The sequence below is a fragment of the Cebus imitator genome, unplaced genomic scaffold (assembly GCF_001604975.1).
Source record: "Cebus imitator isolate Cc_AM_T3 unplaced genomic scaffold, Cebus_imitator-1.0 Scaffold61, whole genome shotgun sequence".
In the NCBI taxonomy this organism is placed as follows: domain Eukaryota; kingdom Metazoa; phylum Chordata; class Mammalia; order Primates; family Cebidae; genus Cebus; species Cebus imitator.
This window is the reverse complement of record NW_016107376.1, coordinates 3,158,403-3,180,009: the sequence shown is the minus strand read 5'-3', so window position 1 is coordinate 3,180,009 and position 21,607 is coordinate 3,158,403. Positions and strand designations below refer to the sequence as shown.

General features: G+C 35.6%; 1 protein-coding gene across 2 annotated transcripts in view; it reads right to left on the bottom strand.

Moving 5' to 3' along the window:
• CUBN (cubilin) overlaps positions 1-21,607 on the bottom strand; it is a 305,685-nt gene that overhangs the window by 222,089 nt on the left and 61,989 nt on the right. For both annotated transcript variants that reach the window (XM_037739008.1, XM_017529781.2), the window contains exons 18-22: positions 14,946-15,090; positions 14,543-14,721; positions 11,741-11,906; positions 11,215-11,431; positions 8,583-8,713 (exon numbers count right to left, since the gene is read on the bottom strand). In XM_037739008.1, the coding sequence (XP_037594936.1) occupies positions 8,583-8,713; positions 11,215-11,431; positions 11,741-11,906; positions 14,543-14,721; positions 14,946-15,090 (838 nt within the window). The remainder of the gene's footprint in view (positions 1-8,582; positions 8,714-11,214; positions 11,432-11,740; positions 11,907-14,542; positions 14,722-14,945; positions 15,091-21,607) is intronic.

The window sequence follows — 21,607 nt, the reverse complement described above, 5'->3', positions numbered from 1 at the left end:
AAATAAGGTTAGAAAATCTGACCAACACTATCAACCAACTTAAGCTAACTGGCAGAGAGCACTACACTTAAGAACTGCAAACAACACAGTTTTTCAAATGTGCACGAAATGTTCAGCAGCATAGACCACACCTGGGGCTATACTACAATTCTCCATAAATTTTGAACATTGAAAACTTAGTAAGTATGTTATGTAACCACAATGAAATTGAAATTATAAATTAATAAGACATCTTGAAAACCTGCACATATTTGAAAATTAAATAATACATTTGCAAATAATCCACAGAACAAGGAAGAAATCGCAAGATAGTTGAAAAATATTTTGAACTGAAAGTTAGTGAAAATAAAATATATTAAAATTTGGGAGGTGAAGTGAAATAGTGCTTAAAGGCTACATCTATATGTATCTGTAGTTAATTTTTATCTAAAGAAATAGAAAAAAGCAAACTAAGGCAGTAATTAAAAGACAATAAATAGTATAAGAACAGAAATCAATTAAATGGAAAATGAAATAGCAATACAGAAAATAAACATGTCAAAAATTGGTTATTTGAGAAAATTATTAAAATTGATAGAATTCTACCAAAACTGATCAAAGAAAAAAGAGAAAAAAACAAAAATTACCATTTATAGAAATGAAGAGGGGATGTCACTGTGGAATCCTCAGACATCAAAATAATAGAAAGACATCATTATGAAAAACTGTGCAAATAAATTTGACAACATACACAAAATATGTGAATTCTTTCAAAATGCCCATAATTGACTCAAAAGGAAATAGAAAGCTTCAATAGTCTCTATTAATTGAAGAAATTAAGTTTGAAATAATACCTTCCTCCAAAGAAAACTACAGGCTCAAATAATTTCACTGGTGAAACTGTATCAAACAATTAAGAAGTTGTTTACATTCCACAAACTCAGAAAATAGAGAAGGTATTTTCTAACTTATAAGACCAATATTACTCCTATACCAAACCAGACAAAGAAGTTTTAAAAATCACAGTTCTGTGTGTCTCACAAACATTGATGCAAAAATCCACAATAAACTTCTAGCATAGCAATTTTGAATATACATAAAATTATAATACATCAGAACCAGGTGGGGTTCTGATGTATTATACAAAATTTGTTTGACAGTAAAAAAATGAAATTAACATAATTTACCACCTAAACGGGATAAAAAAGAAAAGATTTGAGAGACATCAAAAAAACGCAGAAAAATCATTTAGAAAAATTCGACACCCATTCAGGATAAAAACTCAGCAAGTACGCACGGAAGGGAACTCCACAAACTGATAAATGGCACCTATGAAAAATCCAAAGCTAACATCACACTTAAACGGTAAAGGACTAAATGTTTTCATGTCAAGGTTAAGAAAAAGGTCAATATGCCAACCTCACGCTTTCTGTTCAAGACTGCACAGAAAATTCTAGCCATCACAGTAATACACATACACAGAGAAATGAGAGAGAGAGAGAGAGAGAGAGAGAGAGAGAGAGAGAGAGAAACAGAGAGAGAGAGACAGAGAAGAGAAAAAATAACTTATTTAATTTATTCACAGTTACTGTCATCTATGTAGTATATACTAAAGAATTTATTTAAAAGTTATTCAAACTAATAACTGAGTTTAACAAGTTTGCAGAATACAAGACATGTATACAAAAATCAATTTATGTTGCATACATCAGCCAAACAACTAGAAAGTAAAATTTTAAAATAGCATATACTACTTTATAATATGGCATATAATTTTATAGTAGCATAAAAACATGAAACAGTTGATAACAAGTTTAATAAAAATATGCACAAACTTTATACTACAAACTTTATTGCTGAAGGATATGAAGGAAGATCTGAATAAATGGACAGGTAAAATATGTTTGTGATTGGAAGACTGAATTTAAGATGACCTTTACCCCCAAATTGTTCTGTAAATTCAACACAATCTCAATCAAATTCTCAAGTGTTTTACATAATTGAAAAGCTGATTCTAAAATGAATATGGAAATACAAAAAATCTAGGCTAGCCCAAACAATTCTGAAAAAGGAGTATAAATCTAGAGGTTTTACACTTCCAGATTTTAATATACAATATAAAATTATGTAATATTAAGTAATATGTCCTATTATTATAAGGGCAAATATGTACATCAATCTGATGAAAAAGAGATTCCAGAAGCAGACCCACACATGAACACAGGCAGGTGATTTTCAACAAAAATGCAAAGGCAGTTCAGTAAGGGTATGGGTGAAGGAGAATGTTTTCAACAATTAAATACCATTTACTAAACAAACTTGGATACATAACTCACACCGTATAGGAAAACTGATTCAAAATGGAACATAGAATAAATATAAAATCTCAAACTATACAAATTCTAGAAGGATGCAAGGGGGAGATCTTGACAACTTTGACAGTCAAATATTTCTTAGACAAGATACAAAATGCACTAACCATAAAAGGGATAAAAAGACATAATGAACTTCTGTTCTTCTAAAGATACCACAAGGAAAAGAAAAGTTTAGCCTGGGAGAAAATACTTGCAATACATTTAGCTGACAAAGGACATGGCTTGTATGTAGAATATATAACATATGACTCATTAATAAGAAACAAACAAAAATGAGGACTGTGGTTTTAATGAACACCTCACAAAAGAAAACATATGAATTGTCAAAAAGCATATGAAAAGGACTCAGCACTATTAGTAATCAGGGAAATGCAAAATAAAACCTGCTACGCAACTACCAGAGGCTAAAAATGAAAATATTGGCAATATTAAGGATTGGGAAAGATGTGGAAAAAAATCGTTGCAAGGCAGGTGAGCCGCCATAGTGGGACTCCACCTAGGAAGGTTTTGGGCTTTGCCCAGGAAAGAATTCAAGGATGAGCTGGTGGTGGACAAAATCAGCTTCATTGAGGTAGCCGTGTTCCAGTTCCATGGCAGCTCCTGCAGAGCAGTGCTACCCCATAGGCAATGTGTTGAGAGTAGGATCTTGGGGAAGTTTTGCAGTCATATTTATACCCACATGCAAATTAAGGGGTGAGTTATTCAGAAATTTCTAGAAAAAGGATGGTAACTTCTGGGTGTTGTCATGGCAAAGGCAAACTGTCATGGTGCTGTTGGGCATGTCTTAGGGAGAGGTGCTTCTGTCTCTGCCCTGTTATAGCCAGTCTTCCATGTGGTCTGGCGTTGAGCCCCAGCTCCTGTTTCAGAATTGTCATTATGTAAAATGGTAAAAAAAAAAAAGTTTGGAAAAAAAAGTTTGGCACTTTCTTATAAAGTTAAACATATCATTACCATATGAGTCCCAGAAATTCTACTCCTAGGTATTTACTCAAAAGAATGAATAAGTCCACAAAAAATTTGCATGTCAATGTTCATGGTAGCTTTTTTGATAACAGCTAAAAACTGGGAAAAGCCCAACTATCTAACAATAGGTGAACAGATAATCAAATTATGATATATTTATGCAATGGAAGGCTAGTCAGCAATAGAAAGAAAAAAACAGATAAATACAGCAACATGAAAAAAATTCCGGACACATTATACTAAATGAAAGATGTCAGAAAGAAAAGAGTACATACTATGTATTCCTGTTCATAGCTGCCTTTTGCACAGTTAAAACTATTCTGTACTGGGCCGGGCGCGGTGGCTCAAGCCTGTAATCCCAGCACTTTGGGAGGCCGAGGCGGGTGGATCACGAGGTCAAGAGATCGAGACCATCCTGGTCAACATGGTGAAATCCNAAAAAAAAAAAAAAAGTAAAGAAAGAAAAGAGAAAACATACAAATGCTCTCTATGGACCATTACAAAAATCACAAAACAATATTTTTCTAAAACTCACAATATATCTCTGCCTTCACTAAACATTTTCAAGTAAGTTTTTGTAACACAGAACTCGCTCATTATGAAGGGGGAAAATGAGAAACATGTATAACCCTCCAAACCACAAAGCAATGATGATATCAGTCCCATAAAATTTAAACCACAGAAATAGGATAAACTGATCCTGTGGAGAGGAATGCATCTCATATGGAGATCCTACATTATGGGGAACTGCTCCAGCTCCTCTCTGCTTTGGATTATGGGATAATTTATGTGATTATCCAGTTACATTAAGGCTCAATCTTTAGGCTATGCTTTCTGAAATCACTTATGAAACGTTTGGTTTCTGAACGAATCCATATGACCTCAGACATTCTAGAAATGTGCTAAATAAACAGCCAGCCCAGGAGCCATCATCTGCTTCCACAGACATGTCTGGTTTAGCACCCTTCAAAGTGAAGAGCCAAGGGAAGACATAATTACAGGTTCAGTTTCTCCCTTAAGAAAGAAGAAGCCTTCTCAGTCAAACTCAACGTTTTGCTACAGTTTTCTGCTAGGCAGTCATGGTCCTTGCTTTTTCTTTTCCCTCTCAGCTGACCAATGCCGATTAATACAAAAATAAGCAAAGTAGCCATTGGAAAATTGTGCTTGGACATTGAGAATCATATTTTATATCTGGCAAAGTCGTGGTTCTTTACGGCCAAAATGTCATTTTCACATTGAATGTCACATTTTGTCTTCCTCACCTATCCAAGGCAGCCAGGCATTATTCCCTCACGTTTTAGAGAGGTAGATGAGAGATCTCAAGTTCCTGGAGATTAAGTTCTGAAAGACACTTAGTTCAAGTGTGGCCAAGATGAAATTTGAACCCAAGTCCCCTCTTTCCAAATCCTATTCTCTTTAACAATCCCTGGTTTTTCTACTCAGGAAATGTCAATTTAAAGGCGAAGACAAGTAGGGAACTAAGAACATCATGATTAAGCATTTTGTTACATTTTTATTCTAAGGAGTAAGAATATAACAAACAAGATAAATGAACTGAGCCAGGAAGTGCTGGGATACCCGTATATACAAAATTACGAGAAAACAGTAGGCTATAAGAAAGTAAATCATTTTTTTATTTTTGACACAGAGTTTCACTCTTGTTGTCCAAACTGGAGTGCAATGGCATGATCTCGGCTCACTGCAACCTCTGCCTCCCAGGTTCAAGTGATTCTTCTGCCTCAGCCTCCCAAGTAGCTGGGATTACAGGTGTGTGCCACCATGGCTGGCTAATTTTTTTGTGTGTTTTTAGAATAAATGGGATTTCACCATGGTAGTCAGGCTGGTCTCGAACTCCTGACCTCAGGTAATCCACCTACCTCAGCCTCCCAAAGTACTGGGATTATTGGCATGAGCCACCGCACCTGGCTGAAAGTAAATCTTTAAAAGCCAAATCAACTTACTACAAAACCTTTTCCAAAGGAAAAATATCTGAATCTCTCATAGCAGAGAATACAGAATTCAAGGTGGATAGAAAGAATCAGAGAGGCTTGTGGCTTGTTCAAAGTATTCCAAATTAAGGCCGGCTTCAGTGGCTCATGCCTGTAATCTCAGCACTTTGGGAGGCCGAGGTGGGGGAATCACCTGAGATCAGGAGTTCAGGACCAGCCTGACAAACACAGTGATCCCTGTCTCTACTAAAAATACAAAATTAGCAGGGCATGGTGGTGCATGCCTGGAATCCCAGCAACTTGGGAGGCTGAGGCAGGAGAACCACTTGAATCTAGGAGGCGGAGGTTGCAGTGAGCCAAGATTTCACCATTGCACTCCAGCCTGGACAACGAGAGTGAAACTCCATCTCAAAACAAACAAAAAACAATTAAAAAAAAAAAAAAAAGTATTCCAAATTAGTATCAAGCCTGGGACTAGGACCAAGACTTCTGACCTCCCTACAGCATCCACTTTCCCTGTGTCATGAATAGTACTTTCCATCATGAGCAGTTACAGCCCAATCCACTCTCATAACTCCCTTGTAATCCTACAGCAATTCACATGCTAAGACTTGACTTTCAGAGTCCTTGATAAACTACAGTTTCATTAGAACCCCGTGAATTGCTTGGCAAACAAGCCCCCTAGACCTATTTTAATCAAAATTTCTGGGTGGGGCCCAGATGCCTGAATTTATAACAAGAAAATCCGTATCTCAAATTTCTCATGAACACTCAAGTTTGACAACACTATCGTCCCAAACTGAAGTTTTAAAATAGAAACAGAACTCTCTCTATCCATCCATTGTAAAGAAGCCCTCTTTGGGCATTTTTTTCACCATTTCCTAACTTTGCACTCCTAAATGCCCCTTCTGAGCTCATTCCAGGATGACTGATAAAAAACAGCACTAACCACCCACTGACGAGTAGGTGGAACCCTGCCTTGAGAATGCGAGAGGCCAAGAAAGCCCAGCAGGGCTCATCTCTAATCCTGTGTTGATGTTGTGACCATTCTTGGCCATTTCCCTGGACAATTGTGAAGGTTTTCTCTTTGCAGGAAATATGAAAAATCCACCACAGTATGATTATAGCCCTGAATTAAATGTTACTAGCCACGCGATATGCAGCTTATTTAGGGCATTTCTAAGAGCTAATCTGGACATGGCAAAAGAAATAGTTTGACTTCTGAACCAATTAGCTATGTATTCTTGGGAGGATAAATTCAATATCCAGACGTCTACCTTGCTCATTTAAAAATTAAGGTAACTGGAATAAATTTGTGCTTCAAACCTTCTTGACATACCCTAAAAAATACATTTACATCAACCACACAGGGGCACAGAGATACTGCAAACAGGTCTCATGAAGTAACACCTAACTTTTTATGATAAACTCTGATACCTTCTCTCCTATTCCTTTCTATTCTACTCCATACTTTTAATAATAGCAAGCAGCAACTGAATAAATGAATTTCATGACTCACTAGTGAGTCATGAATTACAGTTTGAAAAACACTGGACTAGAGGTTAAGTGGGTTTTCCTCTAATATTAAAGTTGGAAATGAATCAAGTACTTTTCTCTGTTCCTGTTTATACTTTTAAAGTTCCCTCTTAGCAGGATTATATATTAATGTATATGCAAGAGAGGTTAATAGAATGTAAAATTTTACTTTAAATTGATAACATTAATTAGTCGATTACATTCTCTCAGGATTCAAATATTTTGTAGTTTGAAAGAGCAAAATCTAGTATGTTAAATTAAAGCCTGGTCTTGTAGTTACTAAGAACTTTGTAAGAGTTTTAACCTGCTAACATTGTACTCGTTCGCTTTTTATTCTATTTTCCCAGGCACATCTGGATAAAGGCAGAAACAAAGTAGCAAGGAAGGAGGTCCAAGTAATCACAAGAAGCGGATCTTTTTTCTCCTGGGAGAAAAGTATATGATTCTCTCACACTCAGGATTCTGGAGAAATCTAAAGCCATGCTTTCAAACATAGAACTGCTGCAGAGTTTTGACTGAAATGAAGAGTAGTGGCCAGCCCCTCTGAAGGAGAACTACTTGAGAAATTGGGTAAGGATTCTGAGTGGGAGATGTTTAAACTTTTATTTATTTTAGAGAGTGGGGATTTTAAAAGATGAGCATCTGGGAGTCTCGGGATGCAAGAGTGCGTCAGAGGGTGCATGTTCCAACATAAAGCTACCAGTTCTTTCTAGAGGGAGCTCAGTGAACTGTACTATGCTAATGGGGTCATCCCAAGGCTGAGAACTGCTTGGAAGCACGGTCACCACATGCCTACTATGGGTCTACGCTGGATGTTATTTGGGCCTGTTAATACAATGATGTAAAAGGAAAGCTCAGAGCCTCTAAAAAAAGAACATATCCTAGGCAAAACATGAGCCTAACGAAATATGACTCCTTCATCAATGCCAGGCACAAGCTCTTGTGGCTGGGAGCATCTATGGTTCACATGTTACCTCAAAGATCTCATCTGCCAAAAGTATTTGTTTCCTATGCTTTATTTGCAAAGAACACGACAATAATGAGAAATTAAGTCACAGGAAAAGTATGATGAAAGGAATAAATGCTGAAAAGATTAACTTCATTAGGTCAAATTGAGAAATGTATATTTTGCCAAGAAATCTTCCATTCCTTGCCCTGAAATTTCATGCAATAGTGTCTAATTTTTATCTGTTGTTCTTTTCCCAATTTCTTAACATAAGTATTCAGTCTCTTTGTAACTTTTCATTCTGATAAAATTTTAAGACACAAGAATGAGCTCCTGAATTCTTTTTACCCAGATTTATTATGTATTTGTATTTTGCTCCCATTACTTTATCATTCTCTCTCTCTCTCTCTCTCTCTCTCTCACGCACACACTCGCACACACTCGTGCGCACACACACACACACACACACACACACACGCACAGACATACAAACACTATCCCTTATGAACTCAACCAATTCAGAGTACTTTGGAGATATTACATTTCTTTACCCTCTAAAAACTTCAGTATATTGTTGCTAAGGGAAGAAAAAAACATTCTTTTAACAAAACCACAGTACAATTATCAAAATTAGAAGATTTAATATTGATACAATATTCTTATCTAGTCACTACTTTTAATAAGGAAGGTATTTAAGTCACTACCTTTTACTCTAAATATAGCTCTCATTGTGTGGCACAGGTTTGGGAATGATGTATTCTCATTGTGTTTTAGCTATTAGAACCGTTTTGCAATGGAGTAAATAAAACCAAGTATGCAATGTTGTTTTGTTACCTGTTGCTGCACTGATTGCTTTATAGTTTATTAAGAAGCCTTCATAAGCGAGGTCGGAGTCAGCCACAAACACCAGCATCAATGAGTTACCACTGCTTGTGAGAGAAGGCGGGATCGATCTTCCACAGTATCTATTCCAAATCAAGAAAGGACAGACATGTATTTTAAAACTTTTGGTATCTTGAAAATGATGTACCAAAAATTAGGACATGTAAATATCATAATAGGTTTAGTTCTCTACCTCTCATCAACCTTAAAACACAGATATATTTCAGGCAAAAAAAAAAAATTATCAAAGTTTCTCCTGTTCATGATTACATCCCTGAAATGGTTGTATGTGTGTGTCTGGCTGCGTGAGTTGTCACATATGAGAAGTTTAGCAAAATAGAAAGTAAAAGCTACATTAGATTGTCATATAGCATATTAATAAACTTTTTAATGGAAATGTAATAAACATATAAAACAAAGGGAAACAATAAATCATAGAGTCATCTCTCTAAACTAAATTCATAGATCACTCAATCCCTGTGCCTTGGCTTCTTCATCCCTAAAACAGGAATGATGACGATACCTACTTCATAGAGTTGCTTTGAGAATGTGATGAGTTAATACCCTGTATATAAAGCACTTAGAACACTGCCTGAAATCGTAATCCCTATAGAGGGAATCTATTGTCCTTAAACAGCTGGCTTATAAAGAGGTAGGAGTGATGATTCAGCCATGCCATGTTTCTGCTGAACAAAAGCAATTTAGCTCAGAAACACTATTCTATTAAAGTTAAAAAGAGAGTTGTGATAAAAGACATAATGCCATGAGCTTTTATCCAGAGAAATACCTGTAGAAAGAAGTGACAATAAAATACAAATCTCAAATCAAAACACACTTGGCAAAAGGTAACCAAAAGAAAGGATAAAGAAAACAAATATAGAAACTAAAAAAAGAGGAAATGTTGAGTATGGAAAATGGATAACTGCTAAAGAAGAAAAAGAAAGAAAATTTGGTGAATAATACCATTGCAGTGTGAAAAAAATATTTAAAATCTTGATCAAAATAAAGGTAGGTGAACTAATCAATATTTTAAATTCCTCCACATATGCCCATGTATATGAAATTTGAGGAAGGTCATTATACTTTATGCCAGTCAGCAAAAGTTCTATATTTTACAGTGGTGATGTGTTAAGTACCTTCCCAAAAAAGAAAAAGAAGAAAGTTAAAATGATGAAAGATTAGGATAAGAAAGATGTTTAAAACATGAATGAAAAATAAAGAAAATAAAATGCAAGATAGAGACATTTTAAAATATCAGATTTCCATTTCCAACAAAAATGTAATAACAGGGGATAGATTTAAGCTTGCACCTGAAACAACAAAAATCCTGGACAAAAAGCATAAAACAATGGCTCTCAAAACATGGGATATCAAGCAATATAGAACAACAAACTTCAGAGACAGGAAACACATGAACTTAAAGGCAAAATTGAATGGATCAACCTGTTTCCAAGTAACTTAAATGCATTCCAGAAGAAGGCTCAAGAATACAGGAATATGACAATGTCCAGCAGCCAAAAACCTAAAATTGAAAATGTCTGGTATCCTATTGAATATCACCTGACATGAAAAGAAATGGGAAAGTATAACTCATAAAGAGAGGAAAAATCAATCTATAAAACCATAGCAGGAAAAATCCAAATGTTTGAGTTAGTAAAGTCATTAAAATAGCTACAACTATATCTCACAGATTTTTAAGGCCAGAGAAAAAAATTCATGTGTAGACACATGGACTATATAGAAAATGACTCAAATTGAACTTCTAGAAATGAAAACTACAATGCCTAAGACAAAAAATACACTTGGTAAAATAAATAGCAAATTAGACATTGCAGAAGAAGAGTGAACTTGAATATACAGTAATAGAAACTTTCCAAAGTAAAACACACAGACAACAAAGGCTCGAAATCAAAGAACAGAGTATCAAGTGAGTTGTAGAACAATTTCAAGTGCCTAATATACATGAAAACAAGAGTCCCCAAAAGGGAAGAAAGAAAAGTATTTTAAGAACCAGTGGCCAAAAATATTTCCAATTTGATAAAACTACAAATCTTTGGATCCAAGAGGCTCAACAAAAAATTATGCTAATTGAGGAAAGCCAGAAAAACAAGCAGTACATATAGTATGATTCCATTTAGATAACATGCAAGCAAATCTACAGGATTAGGAAGTAGAATCGTGGTTTTCTGTGGGTTAGGGTGAGGAGCAAAAGCAAGGAATTATGATGGAAAGGAAGAAAGTTTTGTGGGTAAGGGATATATGCATTACTTTAATTTTGGTTTTGATTTCATGAATATATATAGATGTCAAAAGTTAATGCCTATGGGACAAAACTACAGACTAGTGATACAGAAATGGTCATTAAGAAGCATGAGGCTCTCACCTGCTTTTCATAACACAACGTGGTGGATTTTAAGATCCTTCACTGAAGCAGGAAATCAGTGAAGTTTTTTTTTTTTTTCCATTTATTTATTTTATTGCATTTTAGGTTTTGGGGTACATGTGAAGAACATGCAAGACTGTTACATAGGTACATGAACCAGTGAAGTTTTACTGTTAAACAAACAAACAAAAATAATCTTACCTTCCAAGGGATGTCTCAGAGTTAGTGTCATAAACTTCCAAGTAGTCATTTGTGCAATTGTAGTGAAACTCCAGATGAAAAATTTCGAACATTAAATGAATCAGGTGGTTAGGTTGGACTAATATATGCCAAGTACAGTTGATACCATGTGGGTAAATATTTGGATGGCCAGGACTTTGAATGGTCCCTGTTGATTCTGTAAGAATTTCTCCACATGCTGTTGAAATAAAAATTATCATTACCACAGCAGGTAACCAAGTTACCTGGATTTCAAATTAAAATTCTTTGATAATAACCTTTTTAAAGATCAAAAAGAAAAATGTTTCTTACATGCCGCTTAAGATAACTTCATTTATCTCTTATTAATAAATTAAATTTTGATATGTTTATTAGAAAATATATATTCTTTGTCTCTGAGGATACTTTAAAATTTTTCACAGTATAGATGATTTTTATATAATTTATTTCTGTCATTCACTTATTCTGATACAAGCCTAAAAAACAGGAGAAAGAGACAATCTCTTACCCAAATCCTCAGCACTGAACTTAGCCATGAAACCATGGTTTTCAGTAGAAGAACTTTTCACGAATGTGACATAAAGAATATTGTACACAGATGTAATATATGAAGGTATATCTGCACCACAATACTTTTTATTTTCAGGAGAACCCAAAATGGAACTGCTACCAATCTATAATTAGAGAAGATGTGTTCAATTATGTTGTATATCAATTTTGAAAACTGCTTCAAGAATAATTATTTCTAAAATGTTTTTAATAGAGTACTAATCAATTTGAGAACACAGCCAACTTTAGCACATTTTAGTCACCCCCTGAAAAACTCATATCCTTCAGCAGTCATTCCCCATCCCCCTGAAACTGGAGCCCTACGCCACCACTAATCTACTTTCTGTCTCTATAGATTTCCTATTTTTGACATTTCAATCAAAATGGAATTATACACTATGTGGTCTTTTTTGACTAGCTTCTTTCACACTGTATAACATTTTCAAAGTTCATCCATGTTTTAGCATGGAGTATTACTTGATTCTTTTTTAATGCCAAATAATATTCCACTGTAAAGATAAACCACATTTTATTTATCTGTTTACCAGTTGATGGACACCTAAGTTGTTTCTACTTTTAAAATTAAAAATAATGATTGTATTTTGCTATTTGTATATGTTATTATAAAGGACTGTAGGTATATTCACATACAAATTTTTCTGTGGACATATATTTTCATTCCCCTTGAGAATCTATCTAAAAATAGAGTTGCTGGATCAGATGAACTCTCCATGTTTAACTTTTTGAGGAACTGCCAACTGTTTTTCAAAGTGGCTGTACCATTTTACATCTCCACCAGGAGTGTATAAGGGTTCCAATTTCTCCACATCCTTGTCAAAACCATTGTCTGACTCTTTCTATTATAGTCATCCTATGGGTGTGTCCTTTGGTTTTTTGTTTTGTTTTGTTTTGTTTGCTTTTTTGAGACAGGGTCTCACTCTGTTACCCAAGCTAGGGTGCAGGGGCACAATCAGAGCTCGCTACAGCCTCTACGTCCCAGGCTCAAATGATATTCCCACCTCAGCCTTCTGAGTAGCTGAGACTACAGGCATGCATCACCACACTCAGCTATTTTTTAATCTTTTTTGTAGAGATAGGGTCTCGCTATGTTGCCCAGACGGGTCTCAAACTCCTGAGCTCAAGCAGTCCACCCGTCTTGACCTCTCAAAGTGCTGGGATCAGGTGTGAGCCACTGTGCTCAGCCTCCTTTGCCCATTTTAAAAATCAAGTGATTTGTTTTTAATTTTGAGAAAGTTATTTTTCTTTTTTCTTTTGTTGTTTGTGCTTTTTGTGTCATATTTAAGATGGCTTTGTCTAAATTGAAGGGCATAAAGACTAGTCTTGTGTTTTCTTCTAAGAGTTTCCTGGTTTTAGCTCCCACACTCAGGTCTCTAAACCAAGTTTAGTTAATTTTTATGTATGCTTTAAGGAAGGGGTCCAGCGCCATAACTTTGCATGTGGATATTGAGCACCATTTGTTGAAAAAATGATTTTTCTCCATTGATATGCTTTGGCACCATTTTCATACATTAATTGGCCATAAAAGTATGTGCTCACTTCTAGCCTTTCATTTGTATTCCATATATCTATATTTACATCCTTACTTCAATAAGATACTGTCTTGAGTATTGTAGCTCTGTTCTAAGTTTTGAAATTAGGAAATGTGAGTCCTTCAACTTTGTACTTTTTCAAGAATACTTTGGTTACTCTGGTTCGCTTGCATATTCACATGCACTTTACAATCAAATTATGCATCTTTTAAAAAGAGCCAGCTGGGATTTTTATGGGGATTGAATTGAATCTTTATATCACTTTAGAGAGTATTGCAATCTTAACGATAAATGTCCTTCCATTTATCTAGGTCTTTTTAAATTTCCTTCAAGCATATTCTATAGTCTCAAAGGACAAGTTTTACACTTATTTTTAAAACTGTATTCCTTGATGTTTGTTATTTTTAATGCTATTGTAAATGGAATTGTTTCCTGGTTTCATTATCAAATTGTTCATTGCTGTTGTATAGAAAAAGAAAGATTTCTACATTTTGATTTCATAACCCACAATTTACTGAATATATTAGTTCTAATAATTTTTTATGTGTGTACATTCCTTATGATTTTCCATATACAAGGTCATGTTATCTGTGAATAGAGTTTAATTCCCTCCCTTTCATTCTGGATGCATTTTATTTCTTCTTCTTACTTAATTGCTCTAGCTAGAATTTCCAATGTAATTCTGAATAGAAGCAGTGAGAGCAGATGTCCTTGTCTATTTATTGACCATAGGGGCAAAGCGTTTTTAGTGTTTCATAATTAAATATGATGTTAGATGTGGGTTTTTACATGAATGTCTATTATCAGAGTAAAGAAATTGCCTTCTATTCCTAGTTTGTTGAGTGTTTTATCACGAAAGGATGTTGAATTTTGTCAAATGTAGCAAAATCCAGATCTCACATCTATTGAGGTGATCGTGCAGTTTTTGTTCTTATTTTATTGGTATCATGGTATTACATTAGTTGATTCTGGGGTTTTATATCAACCTAGAATTCTTGGGATAAATCCCACTTAGTCATGATCTATAAATCCTCTTTTTATGCTAGATTCACTGAACCAGTAGGTTGTTGAGGATTTCTGCACATATATTCATAAGACATATTGGTCTACATAAACAACTTTGATATCCTGTAACAGATTTGAAGACAACAACTCATAATATTTTTTATAGTATACAACCAAATACAAATTCCAAGATGTTTTCCGCTTACCTCAATATAATCTGTTTCACAGTGGCCAGAACTTCCAATTTCAAAGACAGTGAAGTTGAGAAGAATGATTTGGCTTTGGGGTTGGTGGATAGTCCACCTACAGGTTCTTTCTCCAGGATACACATTGGGAAAAAAAGGCGAGCGAATGACCCCTTCTCCAGTTAATTCACCCCCACAAGCTGTAAGCATAAAAATTATAGTAGTGTTTGTCTAGATATTAATAATTTAATCTCAATTTTACTGCAAAATCTAATACTGCCTAAGGAGACAACAGAATATAACATTTCTATGAGAATATTTTCCACTTACCACTTGAGGACATAAAATGGCTAAATTATTTCAAAGAATTAAAATGTTACAATTAGGTAAATTAGACATTTAAAAATTAAATATGTTTCCTTACCGACTTGATAAACAGCTCTGAAACTAGCTTTTTCAACAGAAGCATCTATTTTAAACCTGATCCACACACTATTTGTAATGGATTTAATGTGAGAGATGGTTCCATTACCACAGACTTTTCCAAGTAAGGTTTGGCCATCTCGAACCTAAAGAGAAAAATAAAATAGAGATACAATTCTAATCAAGAAACTTATGTTGGCAATGGTGGCATTACCTTGAGATTAGACAATGGCAGATTCAAAATGAATGACAATCTTATTCGAGTTACATATTTCTATTATTTTCAAAAACAGTGGGTCATTTTTAAGCACAATGCAATAACATGAGATATGGATAAAATCTTAAGCCAATAAAGCACAAAAGCATAAGAATTTAAACAGTGTTATCCTAATAATTTTCATAATGTCAGAGAGGAAATAAATTCGCAATTTAGACTACTTGGAAAAGTACAAAAAATGAGAATACCACATATGAAAAAACACGTGTTAGCCAAATCTGCAATCAAAGAAAGTTATAAACTAAACTATTTTTGCCATTGAAAGAAAAAAGGAAAAACAGAAAAGTAGATAGAAGACAGAGAAAGTAAAAGAATTTAAGGAGTCAACTTTAAAAATTAGAAGAAAAGGCCAGACAGGATGGCTCACATGTATTATCTCAGCACTTTGGGAGGCTATGGTGGGAGGATCCGTTGCAGCCAGGACCTGGAGATAGCTTGGGCAACATAGTGAGGCCCATCTCTACATACAAGTTTTTTTTTAGTTAAAAAAGAGCCTGAAAATGAGGAAGAATACAGTAAAAATAAGAGCAAAACTTAACAAATGAAATACAAAGGAATATGGAATTCATAAATACATTCAAGAACTGTGTTTTTGAGAAAGGTTACAGGTGGAGATATAAAAGACACATCTCTAGCAAGTCTAATAAGAAAACAAAAAATAAGCACAAATATACAAAATTAAAAATGACAAAGACACCAATACTAAGAATTTTTTAAACATAAAATCGATGTACAACACTATGCTAATAATTTTGACTGTTTTAAACAGGTTATTTTCAGGAAAAGTGTAACATTAAAATTATCTGAAGGAGAAGAAAAATAAGATTTGAAAAGGCATAAGTCATGAATAAAATTGAAAAAATTATCAAATAACTACTCCCATCACACCCTCAGCCCCCAAAATGGAAAAAAAATCCCACAAGATGCTGTACTTCTACTTGGTACGTTCTTTTAAACTTTTAAGGAAGTGATAATTCCTATGTATAATTTATTCTAAGCCATCCCAAAACATAGAATAATTCCCAGCTAATTTTTGTCAGAACACTGTTACCAAACGCTATCATCGATTATAGAAATAAAAACTATGGACTGATGGCACCTATTAATAGAGACACACAAATCCTAAACACAGTTCTAGAAAAATAAATTCACAGTCCATTGCCAGTTTATATACCAGATCAAATATTTTAAAAATAATCATGAAAGGAAGGTTAGAAATTATAAGCTATAGACTAGGTGTGGTGGCTCATGCCTGTAATCCTAGCACTTTGGGAGGCCGAGGAAGGTGGATCACCTGAGGTCAGGAGTTTGAGACCACCCTGGCCAACATGGCAAAATCTCGTCTCTACTAAAACTACAGAATTAGCCGGTTGTGTTGGCATGCGCCTATAATCCCAACTACTCAGGGGGCTGAGGCAGGAGAATTGCCTGAACCCAAAGGGCAGAGGTTGCAGTGAGCTGAGACAGCACCAATGCACTTGGGCCTGGGTAACAAGAGTGAAACTTTGTCTTAAAAAAAAGAAAGAAAGAAAGAAAAAGAAATTATAAACTATAAATTAACTTCCTCAGTAGATCAAATAAGATAAACCATGATAGCTCCATGAATTCAAAAAACATTGTTAGCATTTCTATTTTATTCAAAGAAAAAGAAAATTTCCTTCATATAATAGACAACTGGTTTTAAATCAATAACCTGCTCTTACAGGATAGTGCCCATGAACACAGTCTACGGACTTGGATTCAAAACCTACCTCTGTCACTTACAAACCACCTCACTTAATAACCTTGAGCAAGTTACTGTATCTAAGCTCATATTGTTGTTGAAGCAAACAGATGAAACAATACTGTGAATTCCTTAGCCAAATGTTTGGTAATATAAAATGTTGACTAAGGATAGCTGTTGTTATTCTGGGCATTTTTAGAGCTGAAACACTGGAGGCTGGTTACTATGAGCAGGAATTATTCAATGAATATACATACCCACTGTTCAGTAAAATTATTCTGAAGGATCCAGCCATTGAAATATTAATTCATTCACTTCATTAACATTATCAAGGCATGAATAAATGCCAGGACTGAAACAGTCACTGCTTACAAGAAACTTACAATAGGCAGGGACATTTTTGAAAAGCATGATGAGTGTGGGTTAGGGGGAGCGCAGGATGCTTCATTATTACCTAAGCAATGGTTCTCAGTAGGGACCACAATTGAGCATTTGGGAAATTTCTGAGAGTATGTTTTGGATTTTGCGTTCATTATTATCACAGCAATGGTGGGGCGTTCCTGGCATTTAATAAGTTTCAAGGAACCAACAACACTAGGCAGCCAGAAATGTGAGAATCACACACAACAGGAATTCTCCTGATCCAGTATGATATTCACATAAGCAAAAGTTCCATTGTTGGGGGTAAAATTTCAGTCTATTTTACATATTAAGCACAAAGTCTTTTTGTGTAATTTTAATGCATACTGAATTTTCCAGGATTACAAATAGTGTGTAAATTGAAGAAGACTTTTTCTTTTCTTCCTCCTGGAACTGCCAAGAGTTGGTCACTATTTCCGAAAAATTAGTCACCAACCTATATAACTGTGTAGCCAGCATTTGTACTGTCATATTCATAGCAATTTATGGTCCAGACAACTGACTATTTTGTCTTTAAGTACAGCCTGCCCAGCTTTTCAGATAGGGAAATAAATGTGATTTTATTCTGTTACTTCATTTTTCCCTAATGTTATGCATATAACTTTACATATTTTTAAATACAATGTCTCTAGTGGGGTTATATCAATGAATTCCATTTCTGAATGATCAAGCGGTGATATAAAAAAGTCTTAAAATATAGAGAACCACTGGGTTAACCAAAGACTCTGAGCTCATCCAGGGCATTATGGAAAACTCAGTGGAAATAACCTTTAAGCTGAGACTTGAAGGTTGAGTAGGAGTTATCTAGGCCAAGGCGAACAGGCAGTAAAGAGAAGATTTTTCTTTTATTTTTGAGATGAAGTATCACTCTGCTATCTAGGCTGGAGTACAGTGGCATAATCTTGGCTAACAGCAACCTCCGTCTCCCAGATTCAAGCAATTTTCCTGCCTCAGCCTCCCAAGTAGCTGAGACTACAGGGGCATAACACCACACCAAGCCAATTGTTATATTTTCAGTAGAGATGGGGTTTTACTATGTTGGCCAGGCTGGTCTTGAACTCCAGGCTGGTCTTGATCTGCCTGCCTTGGCCTCCTAAAGTGCTGGGACTACAGATGTGAACCACTGCTCCTGGCCAGTAAAGGAAGAAAGATTTTAAAAGGATGCCATTCAAAGTTGGTAGGAATATGGTAACACAGTTACTCTCATCCGTAACTGCTGCAAGTATAAAATTCTGGAAAATAACCTTACAATGTGTATTAAGGATATTTCATTTCTAATGCTGTATCACAAGGATATTCAAGATGCAGGCAAAGACACACACAGATCCACTCAAAGTCTGCTGTAAAATAATAAGAATTGCAACCATTCTAAAGGCCTAATAATAGTGGAGTGATTAAACAGTGATTCAGCCATATGATAGAGACTGACACAGACATGAAAAATCACATGCCTCTCCACTGACTCAGGCTCATACTAGTTCCTTTCTCTGAGCTCTTACAACATCTATAACACAAATTTCACATATTATAGTAAAGCTATGCTAAATTTCTCTCTATCCAAACAGCAAGTCTCTGAGGGAAGGGAAAATTTCTGTTTGCCCTTCAGCATCTCATAAAAAAAAGCTCTGCAAATCGGTATTTGACAAATTCTTGTTGATTCATTAATTTTAAGGTGCATTGTAATGGTTCAGCTTTTGTTAGAGATACAGAAATACCGCAGTTCTTGAAAACTAGAAAGCATGAAACACAGAGTAAGTTATCTTCCTGCTCTCTAATTCTCCAGGGTTCTATTTGCTTCTTCGAAGATTATAGTCTCTCTTTTCTACTTTGCCCATTAGAAGATGACGTGAAGAGAAAAAAACAGCCAAATAGCATCGCTGCAAGCTAAAGTGGGCCATTCCCCTGGGCCATGACTAATGAAATTCAAGGATCTTAGCAAGGAGAAAGGCAGCTGTAGTCCAAGTGTTTTAAGAGGAACTTATAGGGCTCAAGGGCCTTGAACCTAGAAGGTGCAATTGATTTTGGCTCTGCTTCTCTCTCTCTCTGTGGAAATGAAACCTTATTAATTCTGAAAGCTTGTATTCTCCCTGGATCACAGACATGGCAGTACTTTAACTATAAATACGACTCCTTTGAAAGAGATACCAGAATAAAATTCGTCAAATATTCTAACGTCACCCTAACTACCTTTGCAGCACATCTTGCATCCAATAATCTAGGACTTGATAAATTTGCACCCCCACCAAAAAAAAAGAAATCTCTTTCCTTTGTGCTCATAAACTGGCATGGAAGGCATTATTTTACAGTTATTCACTTCCTTTCCTGTAAAAGGATTGACTATCTATGTTTTTTGCCATGTGACTTGCAATAGCACCATAGGGAGACTTGGCACATATTCTTACCATTGACTATGGGCTTAGCCATAGGACTTCCTTTGCCCAACAGAACGTGAGCAAAAGTGATACACCAGTTTCCAAGCAGACGCTTTGGAAGTCACTGCATAATTCAGCCATCTTTTACTTTTCCCCTTACAAGATCTAGAGCCTGGGTCCCAGGATGGTGGAGTCGTAGGAAACAGAACTGCAACGGATCCAAAACTAACGTGCTAACGTGAGCAAGGAATAAACACATGTTGTTGGAAACCACAGATGTTTTTTGTTTGTTATTGTTTCTGATTTTTCTGGTTGTTGTCACTAATTGTTTGTTACCACAGTATAACCTAGAGAAAGATAACTAATACCTGAACCTGGTTTGTGCAGAAAAACTGAATTTTCCTAAGTCAGGTGAAACCATGCCATGATCACTTGCAGAGGAGTCACAATGAATTCATTCTTTTTAGTGAATTGCATTTGCAAAGAAACAACAAGGACCAGTTCAACCTTCTAGTGTTTCGTGGACCAGGTTCAGATTTCTTGTGGATTGCCTTACTCGTCCAGCAAACACCGAATGTTTTAGGCCACAGGCTGGTTAGCCTATGGCGTATTCCAAATGGCATTTGACTTTTACATTCATCAGATTAAACTAGTTCCTGAGGAGAAACTACTCATAAAAAACTGAGTTTTTGTAAAGAAATGATTTTCTACAGAGAGCACTAAAATTTACCGGGCTGAGGAACACCGTTTACATGAAATTTTAAATGTGGGCTCTTGAGCCCAGTGAGTGGTGAGCTTTAACATCTGGAATGAATCAGGTCCCAAAGCCATGTCTTAATACGCATGCTCATTTGTCTTCCTCTGCTATGAATCCAGATTTGTTTTTATACTATAATTTCTAAAATAAGAAGTAGCAAATTGTAATTCAAAGCCAACCAAATATGCTGGCATTCAGGCTTGGTCCATCTGAGAGCTGAAAACAGACCCACACCGTATGGTAGCGTTTAACATGTGGCTTCCTGTGAAGTGAGCATCAGGCTGACATACATCTTAGCTAAGTAAAGACTGGATCTTACAGAGGAGCCTTGGGCTAATCTGGGTGAGCAGAAGAGGAATGTGGCCCTGACTCCATGAGAGAATAAGGGGGTAAGGAGGACAAGAGATGAGAGAATCCATTTAGAATCTCAAAATCATTTACGTTGGTTATTAGCCTTTGTCCTTTATTAGTATATTTCATGATTTTAAAATTGATATTTTAAACCTTTTCATGCCTTGTGAAACAATGTCCCTTCTAATATGTCTATTAATAAATTTATCCTTTATCTGATCTTTTAAAATCTGATATTCTAAAATCAAGAACACATGAATCAGTTTTACCGAGAAGTGCCTTCCTTCATTACTGGAAACTCCAGCAGGTGACCTCCTCCTACCCTCTTCTCCTACCCATCATCATTATCCATCATCATGTTAACTTTAGTGAATATTCATTATGTGACAGGCACTGTACAAAGAACAATTTAATTGTTCATTCTTGCATATGGAATATAACCCAGGCTCTTTATCTCAACCTACAAAGCACTCCAGGGTCTAGCTCTTGCTTAACTCATATTTCTCTCTTCCACCCCTGTGTGATTCCAGCCACCCTGGTCTATTTTCAATTATTTTAGTTTATTTTTTCCGATTTCGGTCTCTAGGACTGGGTTACCACGTCTACCTGGAGTCCTCCTTCTCTCAGCCCTTTGCATTGCTAACTCCTTGTCTGCACATCCCACAAAGAGGGCCTGCAGACGAGAAGGAGTTAGCAACGCAAAGAGCCTTGACAAATAATCTCAGACTGCTCCACTGAAGTCAGCAGCCCTGTTCTTTTCTCT